The sequence below is a fragment of the Pelodiscus sinensis genome, chromosome 19, assembly GCF_052426305.1.
Source record: "Pelodiscus sinensis isolate ZL-2025 chromosome 19, ASM5242630v1, whole genome shotgun sequence".
Lineage (NCBI taxonomy): Eukaryota > Metazoa > Chordata > Testudines > Trionychidae > Pelodiscus > Pelodiscus sinensis.
In genome coordinates, this window is record NC_143070.1 from 18781108 (window position 1) to 18808888 (window position 27781).

At 48.7% G+C, this 27781-nt stretch overlaps 2 protein-coding genes across 8 annotated transcripts; one reads left to right on the forward strand and one right to left on the reverse strand.

Moving 5' to 3' along the window:
• Positions 1-1602: 1602 nt before the first annotated feature.
• On the reverse strand, positions 1603-14138 carry LOC106731903 (uncharacterized). 3 transcript variants are annotated; one of them, XM_089771063.1, is made up of 4 exons: positions 14024-14138; positions 12899-13099; positions 7529-7645; positions 1603-7226 (listed from the first exon to the last, which is right to left on the reverse strand). In XM_089771063.1, exons 1-4 carry the CDS (start codon positions 14073-14075, stop codon positions 5845-5847), a joined length of 1752 nt encoding a protein of 583 aa, XP_089627189.1. In that variant the 5' UTR covers positions 14076-14138; the 3' UTR covers positions 1603-5844. The 3 variants fall into 3 exon arrangements, with proteins under 3 accessions (XP_089627189.1, XP_075769736.2, XP_075769735.2); XM_075913621.2 differs by lacking the exon at positions 7529-7645; XM_075913620.2 differs by lacking the exon at positions 7529-7645 and having other exon boundaries at positions 1603-7229.
• On the forward strand, positions 14103-27611 carry LOC102451021 (zinc finger protein RFP-like). Of its 5 annotated transcripts, none has more exons than XM_089771159.1 (5): positions 14103-14190; positions 15703-16204; positions 17567-17662; positions 18255-19472; positions 19737-27611. In XM_089771159.1, the coding sequence occupies exon 5, from the start codon at positions 23399-23401 to the stop codon at positions 24614-24616; it is 1218 nt and encodes a 405-aa protein (XP_089627285.1). In that variant the 5' UTR covers positions 14103-14190; positions 15703-16204; positions 17567-17662; positions 18255-19472; positions 19737-23398; the 3' UTR covers positions 24617-27611. The 5 variants fall into 5 exon arrangements, with proteins under 5 accessions (XP_089627285.1, XP_089627283.1, XP_075769818.2 ...); XM_089771157.1 differs by having other exon boundaries at positions 14161-14306; XM_075913703.2 differs by having other exon boundaries at positions 14176-14319.
• Positions 27612-27781: the final 170 nt, after the last annotated feature.

A 27781-nucleotide genomic window follows, 5' to 3' on the forward strand; every position in this document is an offset into this window, starting at 1 on the left:
TTTCCTGCCTTAGAAGGAGACAAAACCCACCCAGCAAAGCTCACACCCACCCTGCTTTTCCATGGGTGTTGTCTTGCCCCCACCCAGGGACCCATTCAACTCAACAGGGAACCAAACTGCAGGCACATCCAGGGAAAGGTTCTCACCTCATGCTGCAGGGACTGAGAACAGTTGGGCCATTTTAGGCCAGAGCACAAGGCTGTCGGATTCTTCCCTGAGCCCCATGGAAACCCAAGCCAGAGCTGTGGGACACAACCCGCACCTGAGCTGTTGCCCCTGGAATGAGATGGGTGGGTCAGGACAGCTTGGTACAGGCAGGAGAATTAACTCAAGTAGCAGAGCGTTTGCTTTGCATGTGAGAGGCAGTGGGATTGATGCCCATGTTCCCCAGCTGCCCGGGGCACCAACCGCTGGGGGGCGTCTTGACGGCAGCTGTAAGGGGCATGCTGTGTCCCTTATAGTTGCCATGAGGCACCACGTGCCCGGCTCCCGCAGCACCGGCCCAGCAGCGCCTTCCCCGTGACGGCCGTGGGGCCCTGCATGCCCAGCATGCATCAGCAGCGGTGACCAGGCTGGGCTGGGCAGCGCATGTGCCGTGTGCCCCAGGGACGGGTCCCAGGCTGTGCGCCAGCAGCCAAGGCCGGGCTGCGCATGCGCCATGCACGCTAGGGGCGGGCTCACGTACCCTGGGGGTGGGGGCAGGCCCACACATGTGCCTTGCGCCCAGGGGTGGCACCACACGCCCGGGGTGCCAAAATGGCTAAGGCCAGCCCTGCCTGGAATTAGGTGATCCTGGTGTGATGGACTCCCTCCCTTATGCTTTATGAAATGGATTTATGGACATGAATATACATAACTCAAAAGTCCTATGAAATAATTTGCTCAAGTAACCTATCAATCTTCATGTCATGATCTGCTGGTTGTGTTTAGTTTGTATTTTATGTGTAAAATTAGGCACATGGAGCGGGGAATACTTTGTGAGTTTTAAATGTGTAAATGAGAGTCATTGAGGGTGTTACTCTCGCTGTCTTGATGAGCAACTGTTAAAGAATCTCTTTTGTCCTTAAGTCTGAGCAGTGGTTGGTAGGGAGTGGCCTCAATTCTTGAAAAAAAATACAGGATAGCAAGGGCCTTGGTCTTTTGGCTGGGCTGCACCCGAAGGAAGGAGCCAAAGACCCCAGAGTGGAGAGATAGCCCTGGTTTGGAGGGGCAGCTGGAAAAGAGTATTTTGTTTAGGGTGAGTTTGAAAAAGTTTGTTCTGAGCTTTCAGTGTAGAATTAGCTAAGCACTTTTGTTTCTTTTGATTTCTAATCTACTTTGCTCTGCCAGTGCTCACTTACTGCCTCTTAAATCCTACTGCGTGTACTTAATAAAATTGCTTTTATTTACACTGGGTTTTATAGAAAATAATTGTTAGCTGGAGGGCAACCAGTGTATAAATTCTCCCTATTAAGGCTAAAAGGGAGCTTACACAGGTAATTCACTGGGGAGAGGGGATTGATCCTATATAGGAGTGGAGCTGGGCCTAAAACTGCACTCACCTTGGACCTGAAGAGGTTCCATGTCTGTACTGCTTCTCAGAGTGTAGATGGAGCCTAGGGGTGCAGGAGGTGCAGATCCACAAATAACAAACAGTTTGAATCTTGGATTAGCCTGTTACCTGTGCTGTTCACTTTCCCAAAAAGTTTATCTAACACAGTATCTGCACAACCAATTTATGATCACACAATTTATCTCACAAAAAACAGACCACATAAGTGAATCTTGGCCTAGACTAGGGGTGGGAAGGCTCTGGCTGGGAGGTGCTTAAATAGGTGGTGCCCAGCCAGCAACCCAATGGAATCTTCTGCCAGACTCCTTGCCTGCTGCAGCCCCAGAGCTCACACCTACAGCTGTACCCCACCTTCTGCCCAGACCCCTACCCATTGGCTGTGGTGAAGATAGGGCTGGGGGAGGCAAACCCCCAGTCCCACCTCTATCTCTTCCCCTTCTGCTCAGGCCCTTCCTCTTCCCGACCTGCATGTACAGGCCGGGCAGTGCACCACACACTCGTGCTCCCCACTACAGGGAGGAGAGTGGGTGGGCAAATGCTTGATCCAGCCCTGGAGCACTGGGAAAGAAAGGGTGCATGTTGGCATGTCCCCAACTTTCCCAGCCCTGGAGCAGGAGGAGGGCATAGGGCATGGACCCAGGCCCAGAGCATCAGGGGAAAGAGGAGGGCGCACAGTGCAACCCCAGTCCTGGAGCACTGGGGAGGAAGGAGGCTATACAGCTCCAGCCTCTCCAGCTGTTGGAGCATTGGGAGTGGCAGGCACTGGAGGCAGCTACACACTGCTACAACAGGCATTCTGAGGGTGTGGTGTGTGTGGGGCCATGCCTGGTAGTTTGAAGGCAAAGCCTTCCCCCACTTGGCTACTGGATGCTTATGCCCAATGTGATGTAGTTGGAGGGCTGTCTACTCTAGTAGCCCTAGGATCACTCTGGTTGGGCATTCACTGGTCGCTATGCTTGGGCTGTGGATGACTCCTACTGGCCTGTCTGTAAGCACTGCCCAGCGGGGGGTCACCTTGAGGGCCCTCATGTCACAGACAATGGCCCAGCCAGTTCTCATCTGACCAGGAAGGGGCTTGAACAAAGGAAGGGTGTGGCTTGGAGAGGGGGCAGTGTGAGTGTGGGGAAGCATGGAGAAAGCAGACTAACCAGTGTAACCCTTTCCCCCTAGGGAACTAGGGCTGTCAGCCTATCCTCTTATGCCTGCATCAGTCCTATGCTGTGCTGTATCTTGGAGCAGCAATAAACCCTCTCCATTCTATTGGCTGGTGGAGTCATATCTGGCTGTGGACGGGGGTGCAGGGTGGGGAGTTCCCCAATGCGCCATCACACCCCCACTTCAGTCCATTCCTCTAATAGGGGAAGTAGAGGTGGGTTACAACCTGGGAAGCAGTGATCATGAGATGGTAGATTTCAGGATCCTGACCAAAGGAAGAAAAGAGAGTAGTAAAATACACACCTTGGACTTCAAAAAAGCAGATTTTGACTCCCTCAGAGACCTGATGGGCAGAATCCCCTGGGATGTTAACATGAAGGGGAAAGGAGTCCAGGACAGCTGGCAGTATTTTAAAGAAGCCTTATTGAAGGCACAGAAAGAAACCATCCCAACACGTAGCAAGAGAGGCAAACATGGTAGGAGACCGGATTGGCTTACAGGGAAAATCCTTGGTGAACTTAAGCACAAAAAGAAAGTTTACAAAGTCACGGCTTGACAAAGCCCTGGCTGGGTTGATTTAGTTGGGATTGGTCCTGCCTAGAACAGGGGGTTGGACTTGATGACCTTCTGAGGTCTCTTCCAGTTCTATGATTCCTGTGCTATACCGCCCATTCAAACACACATTCCCAGCCCACTTCTGCACACAAATTTCCATCCAACCACTCCTGCACTCTACCTCCCACCCAGACCTCCACCCTCACTCTGCTCCTGTACACAACCACCTGCCCCAGACCCTGCACCCCAATACCTAGCCGACTTACCAGCAGCCCACTTCTGCACATTGAACTCTTCATTTTTGGTCCCACCTCAGATCCTAGGGGGGCCCCTCAAATTCTACTAATTCTGGGACCCCAGAAGAGTTAATCTGGCCTGTGAGAAGCCCTGAATCTCTTTCCTCCCTTCCCTCTCCCGCGTGGGGCTCAAGCATGAGGGGAGTGAAGTATCTTAGTCAGGGTCCACATTGTTGAGGGGTTTTTATTAGGCTTTTTTTCTTCTAACTTTTGCATGGCTGCAGACAGATTTTTCTGTGGGGTCAGTGGCCCCTCTCCCAATAAGGGTTCCCCATCCATGCCATAAAGACAACGTTGAAATCTTTTGTTTTGGATATAAATTAATATTTTACTTCATTTAAAATAGTTTCATAAACTAACATGTGAAAGTTAAAGCACTTAATCTGTTTAAATGATCTGATTAATAATATTTCCTTTCTTACCAGTTATATATACCCTTTATAGCCACATATTTATGTTTTTTACTCTTGTACCCTAATATGAATAATTTAGTATTTAAGATATTTAGAGATAAGCGAAGATATTTTGTCATCATGAGTTCTTGGCTGATGGTCGATGGAGAGGTTTGCATTGGGTAAGGTGGGCTATGAACCAAAAGTTTGAGAACCACTGATTTAGGTTGTATTTGTCTAGATTGTTAATGAGGTGGTCAGGGAAGACTATCAAATGCCTTCCTATAATCTAGATAAACCACATCTACTGCTTCTCCCCTGTCCACAAGACTTGTTACCCTGCCAAAGCAAGATGTCAGGTTGGTTTCACGTTATTGTTCTTGACAAATCCAGTGGGTCAGGGAAGCATCCAGTGAGACGAGAACACCCTTGAACCTTTCGTAAATGATGACAAGGTAGGAATTGAGTCCTCAGGAATTGGTCAGAGGGCTTTTCCCTTGACTCTCCCATTCCCTGATCCTTCTCATGTGAGCAGAGAACAGCAACATCTGAAGTCCAGAGACGCAAATACTTTGATGTTTATTGAGGTTAGCCTCTAGCAAGCATAAATCCAGTTTCTCACCAGTGCTCCCAGAAACCCTGTTATATTACAATAGTCTCTCTCATCTTTGGGTTCTCTAATGTGATAGGACATATGAACACTATACAGGCTATTTCTGTTCACACATCACTCACACTTCTCTCCTGCCAGATGTTCAATGAGGTATCAGCTCCAATTGAATCTTTGCTTACTGTCAGAGCAGTTATAGGGATTCAATCGTGTGTGAAATGTCTGATGTGCAATAGGGTGTAAATGTTCACTCAAGCTTCTCTCACATTCTGGGCCGTTATACATAGTGTACCATCCAATTTTTCCCACGTCAACAAAGAATGAATGTTACAGACACCAAAATAAAGAGAAAGCATTACACATCATACTGCTGCACAGAACAAACATTCATATGGTTGAATTGTAGGAAGGGGGTGTAGAGCTAGGGACAGAATGGGAGAGCAAGGGGTATGAAGGCTCCAACTGGAAGTGTTGGTTTTGTGGTGCTCCAAAGATGAGGAGTTTGAGGTGCAGTCTACTGAAGGGCTATAATGGGGAGAGAAGACTCCCACCAGCTCTCCCCAAGCTCAGGTGCTGTTCTGAAAAAGGGAGAGAAGCACCTCTCCCTGCCATAGTAGCTCGGGGGCCAGGGCCAAGGGATAAACAACTGTCCCCCAGACATTAGGGCTGTGTCTAGACTGGCAAATTTTTCCGTAAAATCATAAGACTTTGCGGAAAAACTTGCCAGCTGTCTACATTGGCCACTTGAATTTCCGGAAAAGCACTGACGATCTCCTGTAAAATCACCAGTGCTTTTCCAGAAATACTATGCTGCTCCTGTTCGGGCAAAAGTCTTTTTCCTGAAAGACTTTTGCACAAAAGGGCCAGTGTAGACAGCATAGTACTGTTTTCCGCAAAAAAGCCCCGATCGTGAAAATGGCTATTGGGGCTTTTTTGGCGGAAAACCGCATCTAGATTGGCCACGGACGCTTTTCCGCAAAAAGTGCTTTTGCGGAAAAGCATCCTGCCAATTTAGACGCAATTTTTCCGAAAATGCTTTTAACGGAAAACGTTTCCGTTAAAAGCATTTTCGGAAAATCATGCCAGTGTAGACGTAGCCGATAGGTCTGGGCCAGGACTGAGACCAGTGGGTAGAGGCATCTCTACCCATGACAGCCCTAAACACTTGCATGGAACTTAACAGACTGCTACACAGCTTAAAGGGGATTTGGTCATAGTGTTTCTTGTTTCTGGTGAGTCTTCAATATTCAGTGAGGTTTGTGTTCTGACAGAAGGTTTTGCAAATCAGAGCAGCTGAAGGTTTCTTTCTGGTGTGGATTTTCCTGGTGTGGATTTTCCTTTGTGTAACAAGATCTGCACTGACAGCAGGTTTTGCCAGTCAGAGCAGTTATTGGGTGTCTCTCTTACATGTGTTATCTGATGTTTAATAAGGCTTGAGTGCTGACTGAAGCTTTTCCCACAGTCAGAGCAGCTGAAGGGTTTCTCTACCGTATGGGTTCTCTGATGTATAATAAGATTTGCACGCCGACAAAACCTTTTCCCACATTCACAACAGTTGAAGGGTTTCTCTACTGTGTGAGTTCTCTGATGTAAAATAAGATTTGAGCGCCGACTGAAGGTTTTCCCACACTCAGAGCAGTTGAAGGGTTTTTCTCCTGCATGGGTTTTCTGATGCGTAATAAGATTTGATCTCCGACTGAAGCTTTTCCCACATTCAGAGCAGCCAAAAGGTTTCTCCCCTGTGTGGATTCTCGTATGTCTAACAAGGTCTGAGCTCTGACTGAAGCTTTTCCCACAGTCAGAGCAGCTAAAGGGTTTCTCTCCTGTGTGGATTCTCTGATGCTGAATAAGGTGTATGTTCTGACTAAAGCTTTTCCCACAGTCAGAGCAGTAAAAGGGTTTCTCTCTTGTGTGGATTCTCTGATGAATAAGAAGACTTGAGCGATGACTGAAGCTTTTCCCACAGTCAGAGCAGTTGAAGGGCATCTCCCCTGTGTGTGTTCTCTGATGATTAATCAGGGCTGAGTGCCCACAGAAGCTTTTCTCACACACTGAGCAGTTAAAGGGTCTCTCTCCTGTGTGAGTTCTTTGATGACTATTAAGATTTGACCGCCGACTGAAGCTTTTTCCACAGAGAGAGCAGCCAAATGGTTTCTCTCCTGTATGGGTTCTCCTATGTGTAACAAGGTGTGAGCTCACACGAAAGCTTTTCCCACAGTCTGAGCAGTTGAAGGGTTTCTCCCCTGTGTGGGTTCTCATATGTCTAGCAAGGTTTGGACTCTCACTGAAGCTTTTCCCACAGTCTGAGCAGTTGAAGGGTTTCTCCCCTGTGTGGGTTCTCTGGTGTACAATTAGGCCTTCTCTCCGTTGGAAGATTTTCCCACAGTCACGACAAGTGTATGGTGCCTCTTGATAGGGAAATTTCTGATTAACAGTTTCTTTGTTTCTTTCCACTCCTCTGCTCCTGTGACTGGATTTACTCTGTCCTTCATCTGAATGGTTTCCCTGCTGCCTTTCTGGGCTACCTTGACTCTCACAGTTCTCTCCTTGCTCAGAACTTTGGGAAACATGCCCATCACATCTTCCCAATAACATCCCATGTGGAGCCACTTGCTCCAGTCCTTCCTGCTGAAGACTTTCCTCGTTCTCACACACCATCCCATCACCTGCTGGGACAGAGAGACAGGAGTCATTCTCTGTGTAGAGCTGAAAGGAAAACTGTGAAAGGAAAACAGAAAAGGGGAAACACACCCAGCTAATGGCTTGAAAAGTAAGATAACCATGCACTGAGTTCATTGTCCTTCCTCATATCCCTTCCACAGAGCAGAGAACCCAACTTTTCCCCCCACCCTCTGCCTGGAGTTGAACACAGGATGAGGTGTCAGTTAGACTTGCTGAAAATGCACAAGTGAGATTTGCTATGAAGACACAGAAATTGGTTTCTGAGTCAGTTTAGCTGATTGTTCACCTGTGTGGATATCATGGATGATCTCCCCTTCCTTAGAGCCCTGGAGATCTGGGATCTGCAGCTCCTCCCCTTGCTCTACCCAAGAGATCACATGAGCTTTGGAGACTGGAAATCCTGCTCAAGAAGCAATTAAGCCACTGTCAGTCTTGTTCTTTAAGGTCCATGCCATTACTGCTTCCAGAGCCAGGATCTGATTCACTCACCCAAAGAGGAGAATCCTTCCCTACCTTGCAGGGACTAGGCTCTGGATGGTACAAGATCCCAGGACATACTCACCTGCAGCAAAGGTGCATCCCCCCCCCCTTATTCTGGAATGACCAAGCATATTCTCTGGTGGAGCTGAGTGCTCTGCTGCACTCTCTAGGGAACAGCTATGTCTCCCTCACTACCTGTTCCATCCCCTCATCCCAGGGCAAGATAGAATACACTGCTGAGAAAGTGAGCTCTAGTGAGCACTTGCAGGTCTGATACCAAGGTCCACAGGAATGGCTCAGATTGCAGCTGCCACATAACAGGTCACTAGAAGTTGGAGACAAAGGACCCAGCAAAGCTCAAGCTCCCCAAGGATTGTGTCCACAAAGCTCCTGGCTGGCAGGCTCAGCCTCCCCAGCTCTTTGGCCCAAATGCACTTTTTCAGGGGTGGCCAACCCATTCTGGGCAAAGAGCCAAGATATCAGTGGCTCCAGCATGAAGAGCTAGGACAAACTTGTCGAACCAAACCAAACCAAACAAAAGACTGCCCCTTTAAAAGAAGCCCCCGATCGTGTTTGGTCCTGCCGGCCAATGCCATCTTTTATCCTCCATCTTTAATGGCCGCGCCAGACAGCTCCCCTGTCCCGGTGAGCACAGGGAGCTGGGGAGGAGAAGGCCATTTTCAGGGGCATGGGGGCGGCTTTACAAGCCACGAGGGGGGGCTTCACAAGCCGCACCTGGGAGAGGGGAGGGGAGAGCAGCATGCAGCTCACAAGCCATGGGTTGGCCGTGGCTGGACTAGGGGGACCCAAACTATTAGATTTTGAGTGCTCCAGGCCCAAGGGTAATGGGGTGAGGGGGCATCTCGAGTGCCAGTGCAGGCTCCCCAATGCTGGGGGCATTGAGCCTCAGGGACCAGATGTAGGCAACCTGGAGGCCACACATCCCTAAGCTAGAGGAATTCCTGGTAGCTATATCACACCCAGAATATGCTTCAGACTCCTTCCAGCCCCCTCCACCTGCTTCATGACTCTGTCTCTTTTCTGCTGAGACGCAATCCCGTTCCAGACACATTCCATTTCCCTGGCACAACCAAATTCTGACCTCGCTTTAAGTTAGTTAAAAGGAAGCTGCATATCAAACTAGGTGTTCCTAGCTCTAGCCTACTTTAAGAGGAGTTCTTGGACATACAGACAGCACACAGACAGACAAACTCTTTCACATATACAGCAGATGAAAGATCTCTGGGTATGTCTACACTACCCCCCTAGTTCGAACTGGGGGGGGGGGGGTAATGTAGTCATACGGAGTTGCAAATGAAGCCCGGGATTTGAATTTCCCGGGCTTCATTTGCATAAAGCAGGCCGGCGCCATTTTTAAATGCCGGCTAGTTCAGACCCCGTGCCGCGCGACTACACGCGGCACGGACTAGCTAGTTCGGATTAAGCTTCCTAATCCGAACTAGCTAGTCCGTGCCACGTGTAGTAGAGCGGCACGGGGTCCGAACTAGCCGGCATTTAAAAATGGCGCCGGCCTGCTTTATGCAAATGAAGCCCGGGAAATTCAAATCCCGGGCTTCATTTGCAACTCCGTATGACTACATTACCCCCCCTAGTTCGAACTAGGGGGGTAGTGTAAACATACCCTCTGTGTATCATCTATTGTAACTATATGTATCCTGTGTCTCATAATTCACTTTGCTGTATTTAGGTTGTTAATGTTCTTTAGTCAAAGACAACCCTCTGGAAATATCAGGGCAATCCCCATAGAATGAGCCATCACCTATTACTCATGTGTGCCAGTGACGCTGATAATCAATTTATAGTTATACACTGGCAACTATTGGAGAACGTTGCGTCCAAATGTTTGAGTTAACATAACTGACTTGCCCAAAGTCACACTGGAAGGCTGTGTCAGGGCAGGGTATTGAACACACGTATCCCTAGTGTAGTGCTTGAAATACAAGAAGAGCTCTCCTCACATATATCTACTATGCAGCTACCCTGCACAGAACACTCAAAAAGCGTGAACTGCCTCATCCCTCTCCCTCAGCCCAGAATCATAGAATCACAGAGCTGGAAGAGATCTCAGTAGGTCATCAAGTATAACCTCTTGCCCAAGGCAGGAACAATCCTAACTAATTCAACCCAGCCAGGGCTTTGTCAAGCCAAGACTTAAAAACCTCTAGGGATGGAGATTCCACCACCTCCCTAGGTAACCCATTCCAGTACTTTGCCACCCTCCTAGTGAAATAGCTTTTCCTAATGTTCAACCTAGACCTCTCCCACTGTAACTTGAGACCATTGCTGCTTATTCTGCCATCCGCCACTACTGTGAACAGCCTCTCTCCATCCTCTTTGGAACCTCCCTTCAGGAAATGGAAGGCTGCTAACAAATCCCCCCTCACTCTTCTCTTCTGCAGACTAAACAAATCCAAATCCTTCTGTATCTCCTCATAGGTCATACACTCCAGCCTCCTAATCATTTTGGTCACCCTCCACTGGACCCTCTCCAATGCGCCCACATCCTTTCTATAGTGGGGCAGGGGGAGCCCGTTATAAGAAATGGACACAATGTTTCAGGTGTGGCCTCACCAGAGCCAAATAAAGGGGAATAATCACTTCTCTAGATCTACTGGCAATGCTCCTCCTAATGCATTCTAATATGCCATTAGCCTTTTTGGCTACAAGGGCACACTGTTGACTCATCGATCATAATCCACAGGTCCTTTGCCGCAAAACTGCTACTTAGCGATTCGGTCCCCAGCCTGTAACCATGCTTTGAATTCTTTAATCCCAAGTGTACTTGTCTTTGTTGAACCTCCTCAGATTTCTTTTGGCCCAATCCTCTAATCTGTCTAGGTCACTCTGGACCCTCTCCTTGCCCTCCAGCATATCTACCTCTCCTCCTAGCTTAACGTGATCCACAAATTTGCTGACAATGCAGTCCATCTCCTCATCCAAGTCATTAATAAAAATGTTGAGCAAAACTGGTCCTAGAACAGATCCCTGGGTACGCCGGTAGAAACCAACTGCCAACCTGACATCGAGCTGTTGATCACTACCTGTTGGGCCCGACATTATAGCCAGCTTTCTATCCATCTTACAGTCCATTTATCCAATCCGCACTCCCTTAACTTGCTGGGAAGAATATTGTGGGAGACCATATAAAAAACTTGGCTTGTCAAGGTATATCACATCCACTGACTTTCCCATATCCACAGAGCCAGTTACCTCATCATAGAAGCTAATCAGATTGGTCAGGCACAACTTGCCCCTGGAGAATCCATGACGACTATTCCTGATCACTTTCCCCTCTTCCAAGTGCCTCAAAATGGATTCTTTGAGGATTCCCTCCATGATTTTTCTGGGGACTGAGATAAGGATGACTGGTCTGTAGTTCCCTTGACTGTCCTTCTTCCCTTTTTTGAAGATGGGCACTACATTTGCCTTTTCCCAATCACCTGAGATCTCTCCCAATCTTCACGAGTTTTCAAAGATAATGGCCAAAGGCTTCACAATGACATTTGCCAACTCCCTCAGTACCCTTGGATGCATTAAATCCGGACCCATGGATTTGTGTATGTCTAGCTTTTTTAAATAGTGCCTAACTTGTTCTTTCCCCACCGAGGGCTGTCCACCTTCTTCCTCTACTGCATTGTCTACTGTATTAGTCTGGGAGCTAACTTTGTCTGTGGAGACAAAAGCAAAGAAAGCATTGAGTACTTCAGCTTTTCCCACATCACCTGTCTCTAGGTTACCTCTCTCATCCAGTAAGGGCCCCACGCTCTCTCTGATCACCCTCTTATTGCTAACATACCTGTAAAAACCTTTCTTGTTACCATTCACATCCCTTGCTAGCTACAATTCCAACTGCGCTTTTGCCTTCCTGATAACTCCCCTGCATTCTCAAGCAATATATTTATACTCTTCCCTAGTCATCTGTCCAATTTTCCACTTATTGTAAGCTTCCTTTTGTGTTTAAGTTTACCAAGGATTTCCCCTGTAAGCCAATCTGGTCGCCTACCATATTTGATTTTCTTGCTGCACATTGGGATGGTTTCTTCCTGTGCCTTCAATAAGGCTTCTTTAAAATACTGTCAGCTCTCCTGGACTCCTTTCCCCTTCATGTAAGCAACCCAGGGAATCCTGCCCAACAGTTCTCTGAGGGAGTCAAAGTCTGCTTTTCTGAAGTTCAGGGTGTGTATTTTGCTGCTCTTCTGTCTTCCTTTGGTCAGGATCCTGAAATCTAACACCTCATGATCATTGCTTCCAAGGTTGTAACCCTCCTCTACTTCCCATACTAGTTCCTCCCTGCTTGTGAGCAGCACGTTAAGCTGTGCATGGCCCCTGCGTGCACTTCAGCACTTGTACGAAGAAGTTTTCCCCAACATTCTCCAAAAGCTTCTTGGATTGGCTGTGTACTGCTGTATTGGTCTCCCAACAGATGTCAGGATGATTAAAGTCCCCCATGAAAACCAGGGCCTATGATCTGGAAGCTTCTCTTAGCTGTCTGAAGAAAGCCTCGTTTACCTCACACATCTGATCCGCCGGTCTACAGCAGACACCAACCACAACATCACCCGTTGCTTCCACCTCTAAACTTAACCTATAAACTCTCAATAGGCTTTTCTCCCTCTATAAACTGGAGCTCTGAGCAATCATACTGCTCTCTTACATACAATACAACTCCTCCTCTTTGTCTCCCCTGCCTTTGTTCTTCCTGAACAGTTTATACCCTTCCAGCACCCAACCCCTCTCACTGGCAGAGATCAGCATCAGTCACAGGCAGGAAAGGACTCTGAGAACCACACCCTCCTTCCAGGGATTCAGCACAATGGCATAAAGGCTACTCTGCAGGCACTAACAGCAGCTGCACCCAGCCCTAGATCTCTGGTGACTGCTGTTCCTGTCAGGGCCCTTTCACTGACACCTCTGGCCAGGGAACAACATGGGCAAGATGGACATTGAGAGCCTGGCTGTGGGAAGAGCAGCACCATTATGTCTCTGGACCTGCATCCCCTGGAAGGGGGCATGCTCACACAGAAGCAGGGATTATTGGGACTGATACACCTGACATTGGGAGTGCAGGGGGCAATGAGGGACCCTGAACCAAACCCAACCCAACTGCTCCAGCGCCCACCCAGTTTCTGATACCCATGGAGACAGGAATCCTTACCTAGCCAGCTCACAGCTTCATAATTCTCCTGCATCACATCCCAGTAGAGGGCTCTCTGACCCGGGTCCAGCAGAGCCCATTCCTCCTCAGAGAAATATACAGCTACCTCCGAGAATGTCACCGGCTCTGCCACAGCCATTTCCTTTCCCTGGCTTTGCAGGCCGTGGGCCAAGCTGGAGTAAGACATGGGTGGTCTGCAACCTGTTGGGATAAGAGGGGGAATTGGAGAGATTTCAGAAGGGGCTTTAATTCTTTCCACGCCCCCATTCTCCCCAGACACTTTTCCTGTGCACACACATGCTAAACACTGCCATTTTGGGCAAATGCTTGAATCCAGATCAGCAGTTCCCAACTTTTTCCAGATGGGGACTCATTTTGACAATTCAGGAAGACTAGGTGACCCAAGGCCATTCAAAAACGGGGAGGGGGAGAGGCAGAGCCACCTGGGGAGACACTTGGTGACCCTTTTGAAATGTAATAATGACCCATATTTGGGTCCTGACCTATGGGAAACTCTCATCTAGATATTCCAGGAACAGTACATACAAGTTAGATCCCAAATCCATACTAATTTCTCTCAATACCTGGCTTGAGTAACAAAAGTACTGCGCCTGCAATCGTGGGACTCTGCTCTGAGTGCACAACATTTCTGATAAACCAAGCGCATGTTCACCTGCCTGAATATGGACGTAAGGTGTCTAAAATGAAGCTCCTGTATTTCAAGCCCGGAACTTCCTCAATGTATTTGTAGCACAGACCAAGGCCCTCTCATCAGGATGAAGCAACAGAGCAGAGATCAGCTGAAGTCAAGGGAACCATTCGGATAGTTTAACACACTCCTGCCTGACGTTTGCAGGCTGAGCTCCTGGCTAGTGCGGGGGGGGGGGGGGTGAGACACACACCTGTATGACAAGTGCGGAAATGAGTCTGTGAAGCCCGACATTGCACCACTGATGGGCACTCGGACTTGTGCGACTTGTCAGGAACTAGTGCACGGGGGGGGGGCACCCAGAGGTGCACAATCGTGGTGCACACGCGCACGTGGAAGAACCCAGCCCCCCAGCAATTCTCTGCCCTGAATCCCCCCCCCACCACAGACACCCCCCGCCCCTCGCGAGACCTCACCTGCCTCGCCCGCGCCTGCCCGCCCCCTCGCGCAGGCGCTGCGCCGCCTCATCCCGGCTCCTCCGAGGCTTCCGGCCCGCGGCCCCGGAAGCGGAAGCAGCCGCGCGGCGAGTAACGGCGCCAACGGCTGCCTCCGAATTCACGGTCACGGCGGCGGGAGGGGCTGGGTGTGTCCCTGGCTCCCTCTGCCCGCGCGCAGGGAGCGACTGGCGGGTGGATGGGGACGCGCTGGAAACCCGCTCGGGGCGGGGGGGGCGAGTGTCAGACTGCGCGTGCGCAACGGGTCAGTGACTCCGGTGAGCGGCCAGTGCCAGGCTGCAGGTGCGGGGCGCGCCCTGGGGGAAGGGCCGGGCAGCGGCAGCACCACGCTGAGCCGTCCCCCCCCCCCCCCCGCGGCTGCAGCCTCCGTCCCGTGAGGGGGGGGCGCTGCGGGGGGTCAGAAGGGGATATGGGGCGGGGGCAGGAGGGGGTAGGGCAGGAGGGGGGGTGTGGTGCTACCTGGTTCTCATCTCCCCTGGCAGCAGTTTGCAGGTGTGTGTGTGTGGGGGGGGGGGGTTTCCATGTGCAGCTGCCTGCAGGCACAACCCCTGCAGCTCATAGTGGCCACAGAGCACCTGGGAGTGGGGAGGGGGGTTCGTGTGAGAAGAAACCTCCCCTCCATGGGGCTGCAGAAGCTTTTCTAGCCCTGCTGAGCGGCTGGCGATGGCTGGAGTTGCTGGGCCATTGTAACTCACCTGGGGGTGACAGCTGCAGATGAGAGGGGGAGGGTGCAGCAGGTGGGGCTCGAGGGAGAGACCCAGCCCTGAACTTGGCTGGAACAGGGCCCCAGCCCAGGCGTTTTCCTGGAGCGTGGGCCCCAGGGGCTCATAGAACTTCTTACCGCTGTTTATCAGACAGATGCTGCGTGTGCTTGGGGAGGCACCAGCTCATTGCCCTAGGCAGGCAACCCCTACGAACCTGCCCATATCTCTCTATCACATGGGTGCTTTAACAGACACCCCAAATATCCTGCAAAGTGTCCCAGGCCTCTGTTTGCCAGAAGCTGGGAATGGGCAACAGAAGAGGGATCTCTTGATTCCCTGTTCTGTTCATTCTCAGGCACCTGGTATTGGCAACTGTTGGCAGGCAGGATACTGGGCTAAATGGACCTTTAGTCTGATCCAGCCTGGCCATTCCTATATTCATGAGACTCGAACAGTCATTAATGTTGGCAAGGCTTTTGATGCTCAGGCTACTTTAGAAAGAGCATGTCAGCATCAGGCCTTTGAAACATCGATTCCAGCTGCAATAAGTTTTTGGCCTGTGAATTTAATCTCACTGGATTTGGAGGGAGCAGACTTTTATTAGTAGACAAATTGCAATTTCACTGTACACTCAAACTGCTGAAAAAATATTTCCATTCGTAATAACTGAAAGTTACACACAGGCACAGAGAGAACGAGCCTGTCTGAGAACTTCTTAGTGTTGAATATCACTGTCTACTGTCATTGAATAATTATTGTTTGGTCCAAATATTGCCTGATTTTCCCCCTTTAATTTCCCACAACTGTGAAAGTTGAAAACCATAAAAAATGTGCAACTGGGAGTGTGTAACTGGATACATATCAAATACTCTAATATTAATTTTTCTCCAAAGCCTCCAGGGCTGAAATGTGTCCTCTTATTATTTTCCAATCTAGCAAACGGACCTAGTCAGCTCCTGGAAGGGGAACAGCCAGTTGTTGCTGGAGGCGGGCCAGGAAATCGAAACTCACCCTTGTTCCCCAGCCCAGAGGGAGCCATGGCCACAGAGAGCCCCATGGAAAGTCTCCAGAAGGAAGCAACACCTCCCGTCTGCTTGGAGTATTTTAAGGACCCGGTGATCACAGACTGTGGACACAATTTCTGCCAGACCTGCATCAGCCGGTGCTGGGAAGGACCTAGCCCAGCCACCTCCTGCCTGCAGTGCAGGGACCCCTCCAGCCCAGCAGGCAGCTGACAATGGTGGTAGAACTAGCCAAGCAGCTGAGTTTGCAAGCAGCAAAAGGAGCAGGAGAAAGTAGGGTGTGTGAGAAGCACCAGAAGGCGCTGAAGTTGTTTTGTGAGGAGGATCAAGCCCCCATGTGTGTGTTGTGTGACAGGTCCCAGGTACACCGCATGCATAGGGTGCTTCCCATACAGGAAGCTATCCAGCAGTACAAGGTAGGGAACTGCTGCCCTGTCTACTGGGTAATAATTTTGGATTTTAATTAAGGCTAATTTCACTGACTGTTACCTAGCACAGGTGTGACTCATCAGTCAGCTCTGTACAGCATTCATGGTATGGGAAATAATGTAACACATTACATGCTCTGCCCAGGCGGCAAGAGAGGCAAAATATCAAGTCTTTAAAAATACTGGATGTGGGCAAGTTTTCTCTGAGATTCTGAACCCTTTTCAAATGCAGCCCCCACTGGGGAAATGAGGGAACTTGTTACACAAGGGAAGGTGCTAACAATCAATGAGGTGTAATCACAAGAATTGCAGGCTGGTCTGTGTGACTGGAGATGGGGAAATTACAGTCTCTTGTTTTTAATGGAAGAGTGTTTCATAGAATTGATTATTTTTCTTTGCATCACAGTAGCCCTTAGGGACCCTGCAGAGACCACTGCTAGGGACAAACCCTGCCCTGCACAGTGCACTGCTTCCGGGAGCTGTATCTGGGACTGGGGCAGTGGGTACCTGCCCAGAGGGTGTCGTCACTGACAGGGGTTAGGACAGTGCTGGGCAACCTCCCATCATTCCTTATACAAATCTGCATGTCTAATGAAGGGGGTCACTGACCCATCCCCGGAACACAGAATACCCCCACATCTGCCTGCCGAGGCCTTCTCGCACCTGTATTGGTCGGCCTCTGTGGGCCTGTCCCTGCCTTTGTCAGACCATCCCCATCTACATCCTTCGGGGTGGAGGTGCCGCCCCCTCCTGCCCCCCACCCTCACAGGTGTCTTGCTGCAGCCTCAGTCTCCTCCTGTCTCTTTTTCACCAGAGAAAGCCATGACCAGATCTCCCTAGAGGGCAGGGACAGAGCCCAAACTGGGACTGTGCAGTTCAAACCGCACAAATGGGCTTCTAATGTTAATGGGGTTTGTCTTGGTGCTGAAACCAGCTCTGTCCAACCAGTGCAGCCCCCAGGGCTTCAGGGCTGAAATCCCAGCCCATATTTACACCCTCGTGGCCTCTGGAATTTGTCATTTTTTTAAACCTTCTGCAGCACGGGTTTATTGATTCACCCCCTTGTGACTCCAGTGTCCTGTTGTGCACAGCCCCGTTAATCCATTCGCAAATACCAAGTGAAGTTTGGTGATGGTTGAAATCTCTCTGGAATCACTAAAGTACGTGAACCTGAATTAGTAACATGTCAGATTCCAATACACACCCACTCTCCATTAATAAGATTTCATCTCAAAGGCCCTGATGTCACAGTGATTAGAATCAGTCTTGTTTGTTGGTGGAAAAAGGCCCTGATCAACACCCCTTTCAGCCCTGAAAGTAAAACCTCTCAATTCATTTCTATTTCTTCAGGGAAAAATTCAGGCTCATTTGAAGACTCTGAGGGAAGAGAGAGAAAAGCTGCTGGGAGGGAAAGCAACGGAAGAGACGAGAAGCCAGGAGTATCTGGTAGGTGCCTGTGGCTATCAATCGGCATGGACTAGCAGTGGGACGGCTGTTTGGAGGCAGGCTCCTGTGTGGCCTTGGGAGGTGGGATAGTGAGTTGCTCCATGACCATGAATTGCTGGGTTAGATCCATGTGTAGACAACCCCTTAGCTGCCATTTCAGTTTCAGCTCCTCACGTGGGGAAGGGAGGCTCCTGAATCACAAGCAGTGCCTGAACTAGGTATTTTTGCGCCTGGGGCAAAATATTATTTATGCGCCCTGGTCTCCTTAGGTTAGCACCCGTTGGCCTTTTTTACTTTTGTGGCTTATTATTTTTACTTCCTGTGTCTTTGCGCGCCAATTTATGATGTGCATGAGGCGAGTACTTCGCTTGCCCCACCTTTGTTACAGTCCTGATCACAAGCACTGGGTCCAGCAGTGAGATTTGGGTGTAACTCGGTGTGTGCATTGCTGACATGTGAGTGACTGTTGTGCTTTGCAGAGTTACAGGAACAGAGATATCCAAGATGGAAAGCCCCATGTTTGCAAAATCCCTTCCCTGTCCCCTGTGTGTGTGCGATGGGACTGAGATTCTTTTTTCGCTCTCCCCTCTAGGATGTCAGAAGGACCTTGAGCAGATATGTGGCTCTCACTCACCCTCCTACTGCACAGCGCAGGAAAAGAGCTTGGAGCTGACATTGGCATCACATCTCCCGAGGGCTCTGCAGCCAGATGTTGGATACAAATCTGAGTCATTTAATTCTGAGGGTCTCACCCTTGCACAGAAGACTCTGGAATTCTCCATTCAGAGACACAGTCTGACCTCAAGTATTTCCTGGAGCTGTAACCTCCCTGGGGACTGGCTGCCTCAGGACTGTGGGGATGGAACATGGGCCTGTCACTCCTGGGCGCCATTCAAACCAGGGCAGCAGGGAATAAGAGACTGTTCCACCCAATGGATGTTTGGAGACCTGTGTAGAATGAGCTGGGGAGAGGGCAGTTGGTGTCTTAGTCTAGTTCCTATTGGGCAGATTCCTACAGCCCTTCACCTGGGAACCTCCTATCCCTCAGCGCCTGGAGGCCAAGGAGTGAGTTGGCTGTGGAAACTCAATTCCCCTTTCATCCACCAGCCGGTGTCTCTGGACCAGAGGTGAAGAACAGTAATGGGACCTTTCAGGGGAACATTGCATAGGCAGGAACTCTGTGGCCCCTGTTCTCAGGCTGGGAGAAATGGAGGAATTGTAACTGCATGCCTGTTAGAGCTGAGACTCACTAGCAAGAACTTATCATCAGTCAATTAAATACAGTCACATGAAATTGTTTCTGTAAAGGTGTGAGACAGGGAAGTTCCAGCTGCCAGAAGAGATTTCTCTTGAACTGAAAGAACAAGTCAGGGGTTTCTCTCAGAAAATGATTGCGCTGTCAGAGACTCTGAGGGAGTTCAAAGGTACCTAGAAGGGATGGGTGAAGGGAAAATGGTTTAAGTATCTGAGACTATTGAATCTGGCCTCTGAAGCCAACCTTCCCCTGCCTCAATTCCCACGTGGAGAATGACAGCCCTATGATACTGGTCTCCTTAGAGCAGCAGCAGGCAACCCACGGCTAGCGACCTGCCTGCGGCTCATGAAGAAAAAATTGCCGCTCCTGATGGAAGTGGGATGGAACCTGCAACCGCTCAGGTCAACTGCCGTCATGGCCTGCAGCCTGGCGCTCTCCCAGGCAACGTATACAGAGCGAATGCCCATCTGAAGTAGGCATTGGCTCACTGCAGAGGCTACATTTCTTAAAGCCTGGAGATCCAGGCATGGTTGTGTGTCAGCTTCCTTCTGAGAGGTGTGTTTTTATTTAAAAAAAAAAAAAAACACCTTATCCGCAGTTGGTAACAGCAGGGAGCCACTGTAAGCCAGGGCTTTAAGGAGGTGTTGAGGCTTGCTTTTTTCTCTTTTTTTTTTGTAGTAGATAAGATCAAACGACAACAAAAGAACTCTAACTATATAAGTGCTACATTGTCCTGCATTTTGCTTCAACTACCCCAGACTAACACGGCTACATTTCTATCACTATTCTAACTATATACAATTAATTAACTAACTACAGGTTCCCTGAGGGAAGGAGAACTACTGTGAGGAGAGAGATCAGAAGCTCCTTCTGCGTTCAGGGACGGTTAAGAGGAACTGACAGGAAAGCCAGGTGCACGCAAAGATCAAAGAGCGCACAGTGCGAGCTGTACCCTGCGCATGTGCACCTGGCTGGAAACAGCTATACAAAGCATCCGAGCTGCGGTGCGGGATGACCCCGACACCATGAGTGGAGCACCCACGGGACCACTCGAAGAGGAAGGGAAAGCTCCATGTGCTGGCTCCTGAGTAAGCAGAAGCTCTGGAGTTTCTGTGCTTGCTGCAATCCTTCCCGTGGCCCCCCCGCCCAGCTCCAAGAGGCTGGAGCTGTTAAGGAGGCATTGTTAGGTGGGAGAAATAATAAGGCAGCAGAGGGGTCCCCTAACAATACTAAGCCCTCTGTTCAAGTCCTGTGACAGCCAGCGTCTATCATCTGGTGTCACGTTTTAATTAATCAAAGGACCCAGTTTAAGTAAACCGAACAAATGACTGATTTATTAAGGGTAAATTTACAAAATTGGGGATTCAGGGAGTATTCAAATATGGTTAACAATAAATGGTACAGTAATCAATTCCCCAAAACCCACAAGGAAAAGCAAAATTTTGGCCGAGTCCAATTAGTATGGTAAGTATAATAACAAAAGTTTATAGCAACCTTGAAAGTTTGCAGACAGTCGCTCAGAACCTCAAATCTCACAGCTCACCGAGAGCTTTGAGAGAGGAACACTGAGGAGAGCCCTCATAGTCCTCTTCCCTGCCAATGGTAAATAGTTGTCAGGGTGGCTAGCAATGGTCTTCAGTGAACTCTTCTGTATGGCTGCAGCAGCTGCCTTGTTGTGGAGTCTGATCTGTAAGGAAAACGTCGTGCACTCTGCCTCTAGGATGAGCAGCCCCGAACTGACTAGCTATTGGCCTTTTATGCCCTCTAAGGTGGGAGATCCTGCAGTGTCTGCCCCTGCTAGGGAGACCCTGTATGATATACTTCTGAGGTAAATCCAGTTCAAACTGGAGCTTGTTTACCTGTTTTCTGTCAAAGGTAGGAAAATCATGTCTGACAGACCCAAGGCATGTGGCTTGTCTTTCATTTTGTTTTACAAAATGGATGGTGGTTCCTCCATTTTGATTTTAACAGAGATATCCTATAATATCAAACATTACAAACCAAACATTTAACTATTTAGGATTTTACCCTAACAGCATGTGGGGGCCCAGAGGGAAGGGGGAGGGTGAAATCCATCCCCAGAGTCAGAGGGAAGGGAAGCTCCCAAGTCCCTTCCCTGCATGGAGGAGGCCACAGTGGAGCCAACTCCCTCCCACCCCTACCAGTCTGTTCCGTGCATAGGGTGATTACACGCTGCCAATAGTGCCCTCTTAACAATTAGGGAGGCTTTGGGAGAAGGAGAATCACAGTAGTGAGAGGGAAGGGAAACCCCCTTCCGTGCTTGGGATGCCTTTAGGGAGGACGGGGTGGCCACAGCTGGGCAAGGAAAAGCAAACTTATCCATCACACTAAAATTCTAAGTAAAAAGAATTAAAAATTAAAAAAAAACCATTGAGGGGGGTTTTTGGGATTTTTCTGTGTGCATGCATGTGAAAAAAATTTTTCTCACTTTTATGTGGCTCCCAACTGATATATCTGTGGGTTAGTGGCCCCCCGAGGCAAAAAAGGTTCCCTACCCTTAATCTAGATGGTGCTTGTTCCTGCCATAAGGGCAGGAGACTAGACTTGACCTTTTGAGGTTCCTTCCAGTTCTAATATTCAATGATGAAAAAGGCCTTTATTCCAAAAAGTGCTAGAACTGGGAAGTGTAATGCAGCTTTCCAACTGCTGCAAGTTGGGGAAAATTCTTCTAAACACAAGCTGGAATGGGTGATCGGGTTTACATGTGACTCCATTGTAACAAAAACTGTCTGGGTGCTGATTTTAAACTGCCTGCTTCTGTAGCCTGGGTAAGCACCCAAGCCCCCGGGCTCAAAGCTGGGAGGGAACCATCTCCTTCCACCCGCTCCCAGGCTGTTTTGTGTAGTGGGAAGCAGCCTCTGGTCAGGCCTGCCAGATTGTCCCCTGCCTGCCTTCCTGTGGCTTATGAATTGCAGTGGGGTTTGGGGGACAGCCAAGGGCCTGGGTGCCTACAGTGCCCTCCTGAGTGTAGTATGGAGCCTGTCCTTTAAGTTTCTGCAACAGCTGACTAGAGGATAGCAAACATGTTTTAAAAAGAATCCAGGGGTGATCCCAAGCATTACCTGGAGGGGGGGGGGGGAGGGAGTCTACCTTCAATACCAGGGAAATGGGTTGAAACCATAATGAAGTACAAAATTACCACACACAGAGATGCATTTTTTTTTAGAGAAATCAACAATGCTCTCTAATGAGAAATCATGGCTCAACAATCTATTAAGATTTTTTGAGCACGGGGTGGCAATAAATATGGACAACTATGATCCAGTGCAGTGGTGCACAACCTTTTTCCCCGTGCAACCCCTGGGAACATTTTCGTTGACCAAATAAAAAAGCTTTTGACAAGGTCTCTCACTAAAGGCTGTTAAGCAATGGAAGCTGTCATGGTTGTGTGGGAGAATTAAACCTGACATTGCTTCAGTTAGCTATTTTATATCTCCGGCCATTGGTAGCTGAAAGCCAAATATTGCATAGCTAGGACTAATATCACTGCTCTACAGCCAAAATGCTTCTGAAATAAATGTAGTCAAACTTTACTAATTCTGGGTCACTGAGAACGAAAATGATGCTTAAAATTGTTGATTGGCTCTAGTTTTCAAGATATGCAATTGGGTCAGTATATATGAGCCTTGACTTGCGAATGGTGGAGGATAAGTGAGTTATAAAGGGAAGGGATTTCAATTTAAACCAGAAATGACTAAAATACATCTTTGACTGGATCTATGAATAAATCTATGACTGGGTTTGGACAGTACTTGCTTTTTAGGCAAAACAATGAATGATGCAATCTGAAGCTGGTATTTCATCATACATGATATGAATTGCATCATGTTATTCCTAGAAGTCATGGATCATGCAATCATAATGAAGCTTACATCACTCTGCTGAACAAATTGCCCTATATCAGCTCTAGAAATCATACAGTGTCGTGCTCTCTTATTTGTCAGTGTTTGATTTTGCAAAGGGACACGTTTCTGTTTAGCCAAAGTGAGCAGAGATGCCTCGTACTTGTGTGAACAGTACAGATAACTTCTATGTTTGTGGTGAAGTGACTTTTGCATCACAAAAGAGCAATATAACCACTATGGTTAAGAAAGCCTATCACCTTTATTTTGGCTGCAAAATTGGAGATCAGGACAAGAGGTGGGCCCCACACATATGCTGCAACACTTGTGCAACAAATCTTCACCAGTGGTTGAACAGGAAAAGGAAATCTATGCTTTTTGCAGTGCCAATGATTTGGAGAGAGCCAACAGATCATACCAACAATTGTTACTTCTGTATGGTGCCTCCAGTTGGGAAAGGTGTCAAAGAAGAAAAAGTGGACTGTGCATTGTTCAAACATTCCATCAGCTATACGCCCAGTACCCCACGGAGAAGGACTGCTGGTTCCTGATGCACCAGAATCATTCTCACTTGAGTCAGACAAGGAAGAGGATGAAACTTCTGGTCCTGAACCATCAATGTCACAGGACCCACATTTTCTCCCATCCGCTTCCTCTGAACCACACCTCATAACACAAGGTGAACTGAATGACCTTGTCAGGGATTTCGAACTACCCAAGAGTAAGTCAGAGCTGTTGGGCTCCAGACTACAGCAGTGGAATCTCCTGGCAGAAGATGTTAGGGTTTCCATGTTCTGTGACCGTCAAAAGGATCTTGTCCTATTCTTCTTCTTGGAAGGTGATCTTGTAGCCTGCAACAACGTCGATGGTGTGATGGCAGCCCGCAACATCGTTCACGATCCAGATGAGTGGAGACTGTTCATTGATTCATCGAAGACGAGTCTTAAAGCTGTTTTGCTGCATAATGGCAATGTTTTGCCATCAATTCCAGTTGGTCATGCAGTCCATATGAAAGAAACCTATGACAACATGAAACAACTTTTGAGGTGCATTAACTATGACCAACATCAGTGGCAGCTTTGTGGCGATTTGAAGGTTGTTGCTCTCTTGGTTGGTCTGCAGACTGGATACACAAAGTACTGCTGTTTTCTCTATGAATGGGATAGTCGTGCAAGAGATTCCCACTACATCAAGATAGATTGGCCACTCCGACAGTCATTGGAGCCTGGGAGGAAAAGTGTTCAGCATCCACCACTTGTTGAATCAAGGAAGATTTTGTTACCACCCTTACACATCAAGCTGGGTCTGATGAAGAACTTTGTCAAGGCCATGGACAAAACACAAGCAGCTTTCAAGTACCTCCATGGAAAATTTCCAAGGTTAAGCGAAGCTGAGATAAAGGAACGTGTCTTTGTTGGTCCTCAGATTCGTGAACTTCTCCAAGATGATGCATTTGACCATGTGCTGCGTGGCAAGGAAAAGACAGCATGGAAAGCCTTCCAGTTAGTGGCAATACATTTTCTCGGAAACAACAGGGCAGACAACTACAGGTTGTTGGTGGAAAACCTCCTCAAGGCATATAAAAGCCTTGGTTGCAACATGTCACTGAAGATACATTTTTTGCACTCTCATCTAGATTTTTTTCCACCGAACTGCGGAGCAGTGAGCGACGAGCACGGCAAGCGATTTCACCAGGATATTGCAACAATGGAGAAACGCTATCAGGGCAAATGGAGCCCATCAATGCTTGCAGACTATTGCTGGACAGTGACAAGAGATGCTCCATTTAATGAATACAAGAGACAAGCCGAGAAGTGCCAAGTAGACACTGAATAGGACTAAACTATGTACATAATAGTTTTTTGCCTTTTGTTTCATAATAAATTTTATTTATATAACCCTTTTGCTGATTTTTAAAGTGCTACATAAACAGGCCGGGTGAAATATTATCATGTAAAGCAACCATAAACACATGAAAAGACCTAGGTTTACAATTTATGATTAAAACTCTATCTACACAATATACATAGACATAAAATGTAAAAACTTAAATATCTTTGAAACAGTAGCCAATCAGTTGTTTTACTTGTCATATTTGAATTCAGCACATCAAAATACATAATAAATAGCACATTTTATCTCTGAAGCAGACTTATTTTGGCCAAATAACTGCATTTTTCCAGTTTTGCTAATCACAATGGCGCAAAACATTAATATACCATAAGAATGTTTAGACAGCTCAGCTTGGTTTTAAGCGTCTCTAATGTATAAGGCTACGTCTAGACTGGCATGATTTTCCAGAAATGATTTTAACAAAAAAGTTTTCTGTTAAAAGCATTTTCGGAAAAGAGTATCTAGATTGGCATGGACGCTTTTCCGCAAAATCACTTTCGTGATCCGGGCTTTTTTGCGGAAAACAAATCTGGGCTGTCTACACTGGCCCTTTTGCGCAAAAGGACTTTTGCCTAAATGGGAGCAGCATAGTATTTCCACAAAAACACTTGACGATCTTACATGAGATCGTCAGTGTTCTTGCGGAAATTCAAGCGGCCAGTGTAGACAGCTGGCAAGTTTTTCCACAAAAGCAGCTGATTTTGCGGAAAAACTAGCCAGTCTAGACACAGCCTAAACATTCTTATAACTAAAATGATTTGATAAAAGTAATTTCTAAAACAAACTGAATTAGTGACCTACTACCCGTTCCTATGGTGATCTACTAGGCATCACTATGAGTCGTGTGTGTGTTTCCTTAAAATTTAATTAAAAAAAAATCTCTTGTTTTATCAGTCCTTTGATTTATTCCTGAGACCACCTAGCAACATTTCATTGGCCCCTGGGTTGGGGGATGAAACATGGGAATGTTTCTCCCTTTGAGCTTGTGCGGTGGGAGGCACGTGACTGGCTGAAGGTTTTGTGCTGGAGCTGGGGCTTAAGCCTGAGATGACTGCCTCAGCGTAACTTCCTTCTTTCCCCCCATTCCTGCCTTACTCCTTCCTTTGCCAAACAGCACACAGGAAGCTGGAAGAGCTAGCCTCCAAGGGCAGAGGAGGCCAAGGCACAAGCCTCATGAGGTGACAGGCCTGAAACCTCCAGTTTGCCCAGGCTTACGCCAGTGGGCATTCTGTCATGCTGGGGGATAAAGGGAATGTCAGGTATATGCCAATGGCAAAAGGAGGAGCCCCTACCAGGGCAGAAAGGGGAGCCACAAAGAGCAAAATGCCACATTTCTGCCCATTTTAATCAGAGGTCCATTTGCATGCAAAGCATACCCACTGTGCTGGTGGATTCTTCTGCTCCTCCTCTGGGATGCCAACCACTTGGATGACACATACCCTGACAGTTGTGGACAGGCCAAGCTGAACAGACCACTAGTCCCTTGATTGCTATGAAGGCTGAGTGGAAGTCTGTAGCAAGCAATCAGCAAGAGACTCTTTGGTGGCTCCTTTGACAGCCTTTGGAGCCATCAAGGGACTAGTGAGCTGTTCAGCTTGGCCTGTCTACAATTGTAAGGTTGTGGACAGGCCAAACCCTCACCCCACAGCATTCCTGTACCCTGCACCCCAACCGCAAATCTGAGCCTATCATACACTGGAACCCCCTATCCTGAGCCTCTCATCCCCAAACTCCTGTACCCCCACATCCTCAGTCTTCTGCCACAACGCTCTTGCACCATTCACACTCTGTGGTATGGTGCCCATGCAAATCTCTGTGCTCTGAGCCCGTCATACGCCCAACCTCCCTGCTCTGAGCCCCTCACACTCCAATCCAAACTCCTGCACCTTCACATCCACAAGACTGGCTTGTTCAGCACCCCAACCTTCCACCTGACCCCAACACTCTGCAGCCTGGAGCCCCTTTCCCAATCCAGCATTCCCTTCTCCACCTCCTCCTGCATCCCAATTCCCTTCCAGAGCTTGCACCACTCACCCTTTCCTACACGTAAATCCCTCATTCCCACCCCAAAGCCCACACCACCTGTCTCAACCCAGTGAAGGTGTGGCTAGACTGCAGGGCTGCATCTAGACTGGCATGATTTTGCAGAAATACTTTTAATGGAAAAAAGTGCCTTTGTGCAAAAGCATCCGTGGCCAGTCTAGACACGATTTTGCACAAGAAAGCCCCAGTCGCCATTTTAGCCATCGGGGCTTTTTTGTGCAAAACAATTCTTCCCTGGCTACACTGGCCCTCCTGAGCAAGTGTTCTTGCGCAAAAGGGCTTTTTCCCGAGCCGCAGCATGAAAGTATTTGCGCAAGAAGCACTGATTTTGTACGTTACAAAGTCAGTGCTCTTGCTCAAAGTCAAGCAGCCAGTGTAACCAGCTGCTTTTGCGCAAAATCTTACTAGTCTAGACGCACCCCAGGAGTTTTTCCTGCAAACACACTTTTTTGGCAGCCCCTATATTCCTCATTCCACAAGGAATGAGGAGACGTCCAAAAGAAGGGGGGTTTCCAACAGTTGGCCCAGTGTAGATGGGCCAAATATCAGAAAAATTTCTTCCAACAGAAGGATTGAAAAAAAGCAGTAGAGTAGCCGTACCCTGAGGGGAGGGGCTCCGGAAGTGCACAGGCTGCTCCCCTCCCACAACTCTGTCATGTGCTGGGGGAGGCGGTGTTGGCTCTAGGGGAGGAGTCTGGTGGCTTCCCTGGGAGGGGTGAGTTAAGCGCAGGGATTTCCCTGTGCCGCGGGAGCAGGGGTCGGACCCGGGGTTTGGCCTGAGGAGGCTCCTGTGGGGGTTTGTCCACGCAGCAGGAGGGGGTTTGGCCCCGGGGAAGGCACCTGCGGGGGTTGGCCAGGCCATGCTGCGCTGTGGGAGGGGGATTTGGCCCCGGGGCAGGCACGCACGGGGGTTCCCTGCACCGCGGGGTGGGGGGGGGGGAGTCAGGCCTGGAGGAAGCACGTGCTGGCTTCCCTCTGGGGGGGCGGGGGAATCCTGGAAGGAGGGACTCACGGCTGCCACTGGCACCCCGTCTCCTGTCCGCACTCCCCGCTTCCCAGACTCCA

What these genes read in the sequence shown, in the direction of transcription:
- LOC106731903 (XM_089771063.1), bottom strand. Translation starts at nt 14,075, where the DNA reads ATGAGGCGGCGCAGCGCCTGCGCGAGGGGGCGGGCAGGCGCGGGCGAG. An exon ending in GGCAGGCGCGGGCGAGGCAG is followed by an intron (nt 13,100 to 14,023) that starts GTGAGGTCTCGC and finishes TTATCCCAACAG; the next exon opens with GTTGCAGACCACCCATGTCT. An exon ending in TGAAGCTGTGAGCTGGCTAG is followed by an intron (nt 7,646 to 12,898) that starts GTAAGGATTCCT and finishes TTGCTTCTTGAG; the next exon opens with CAGGATTTCCAGTCTCCAAA.
- LOC102451021 (XM_089771159.1), top strand. Translation starts at nt 23,399, where the DNA reads ATGTCACAGGACCCACATTTTCTCCCATCCGCTTCCTCTGAACCACAC.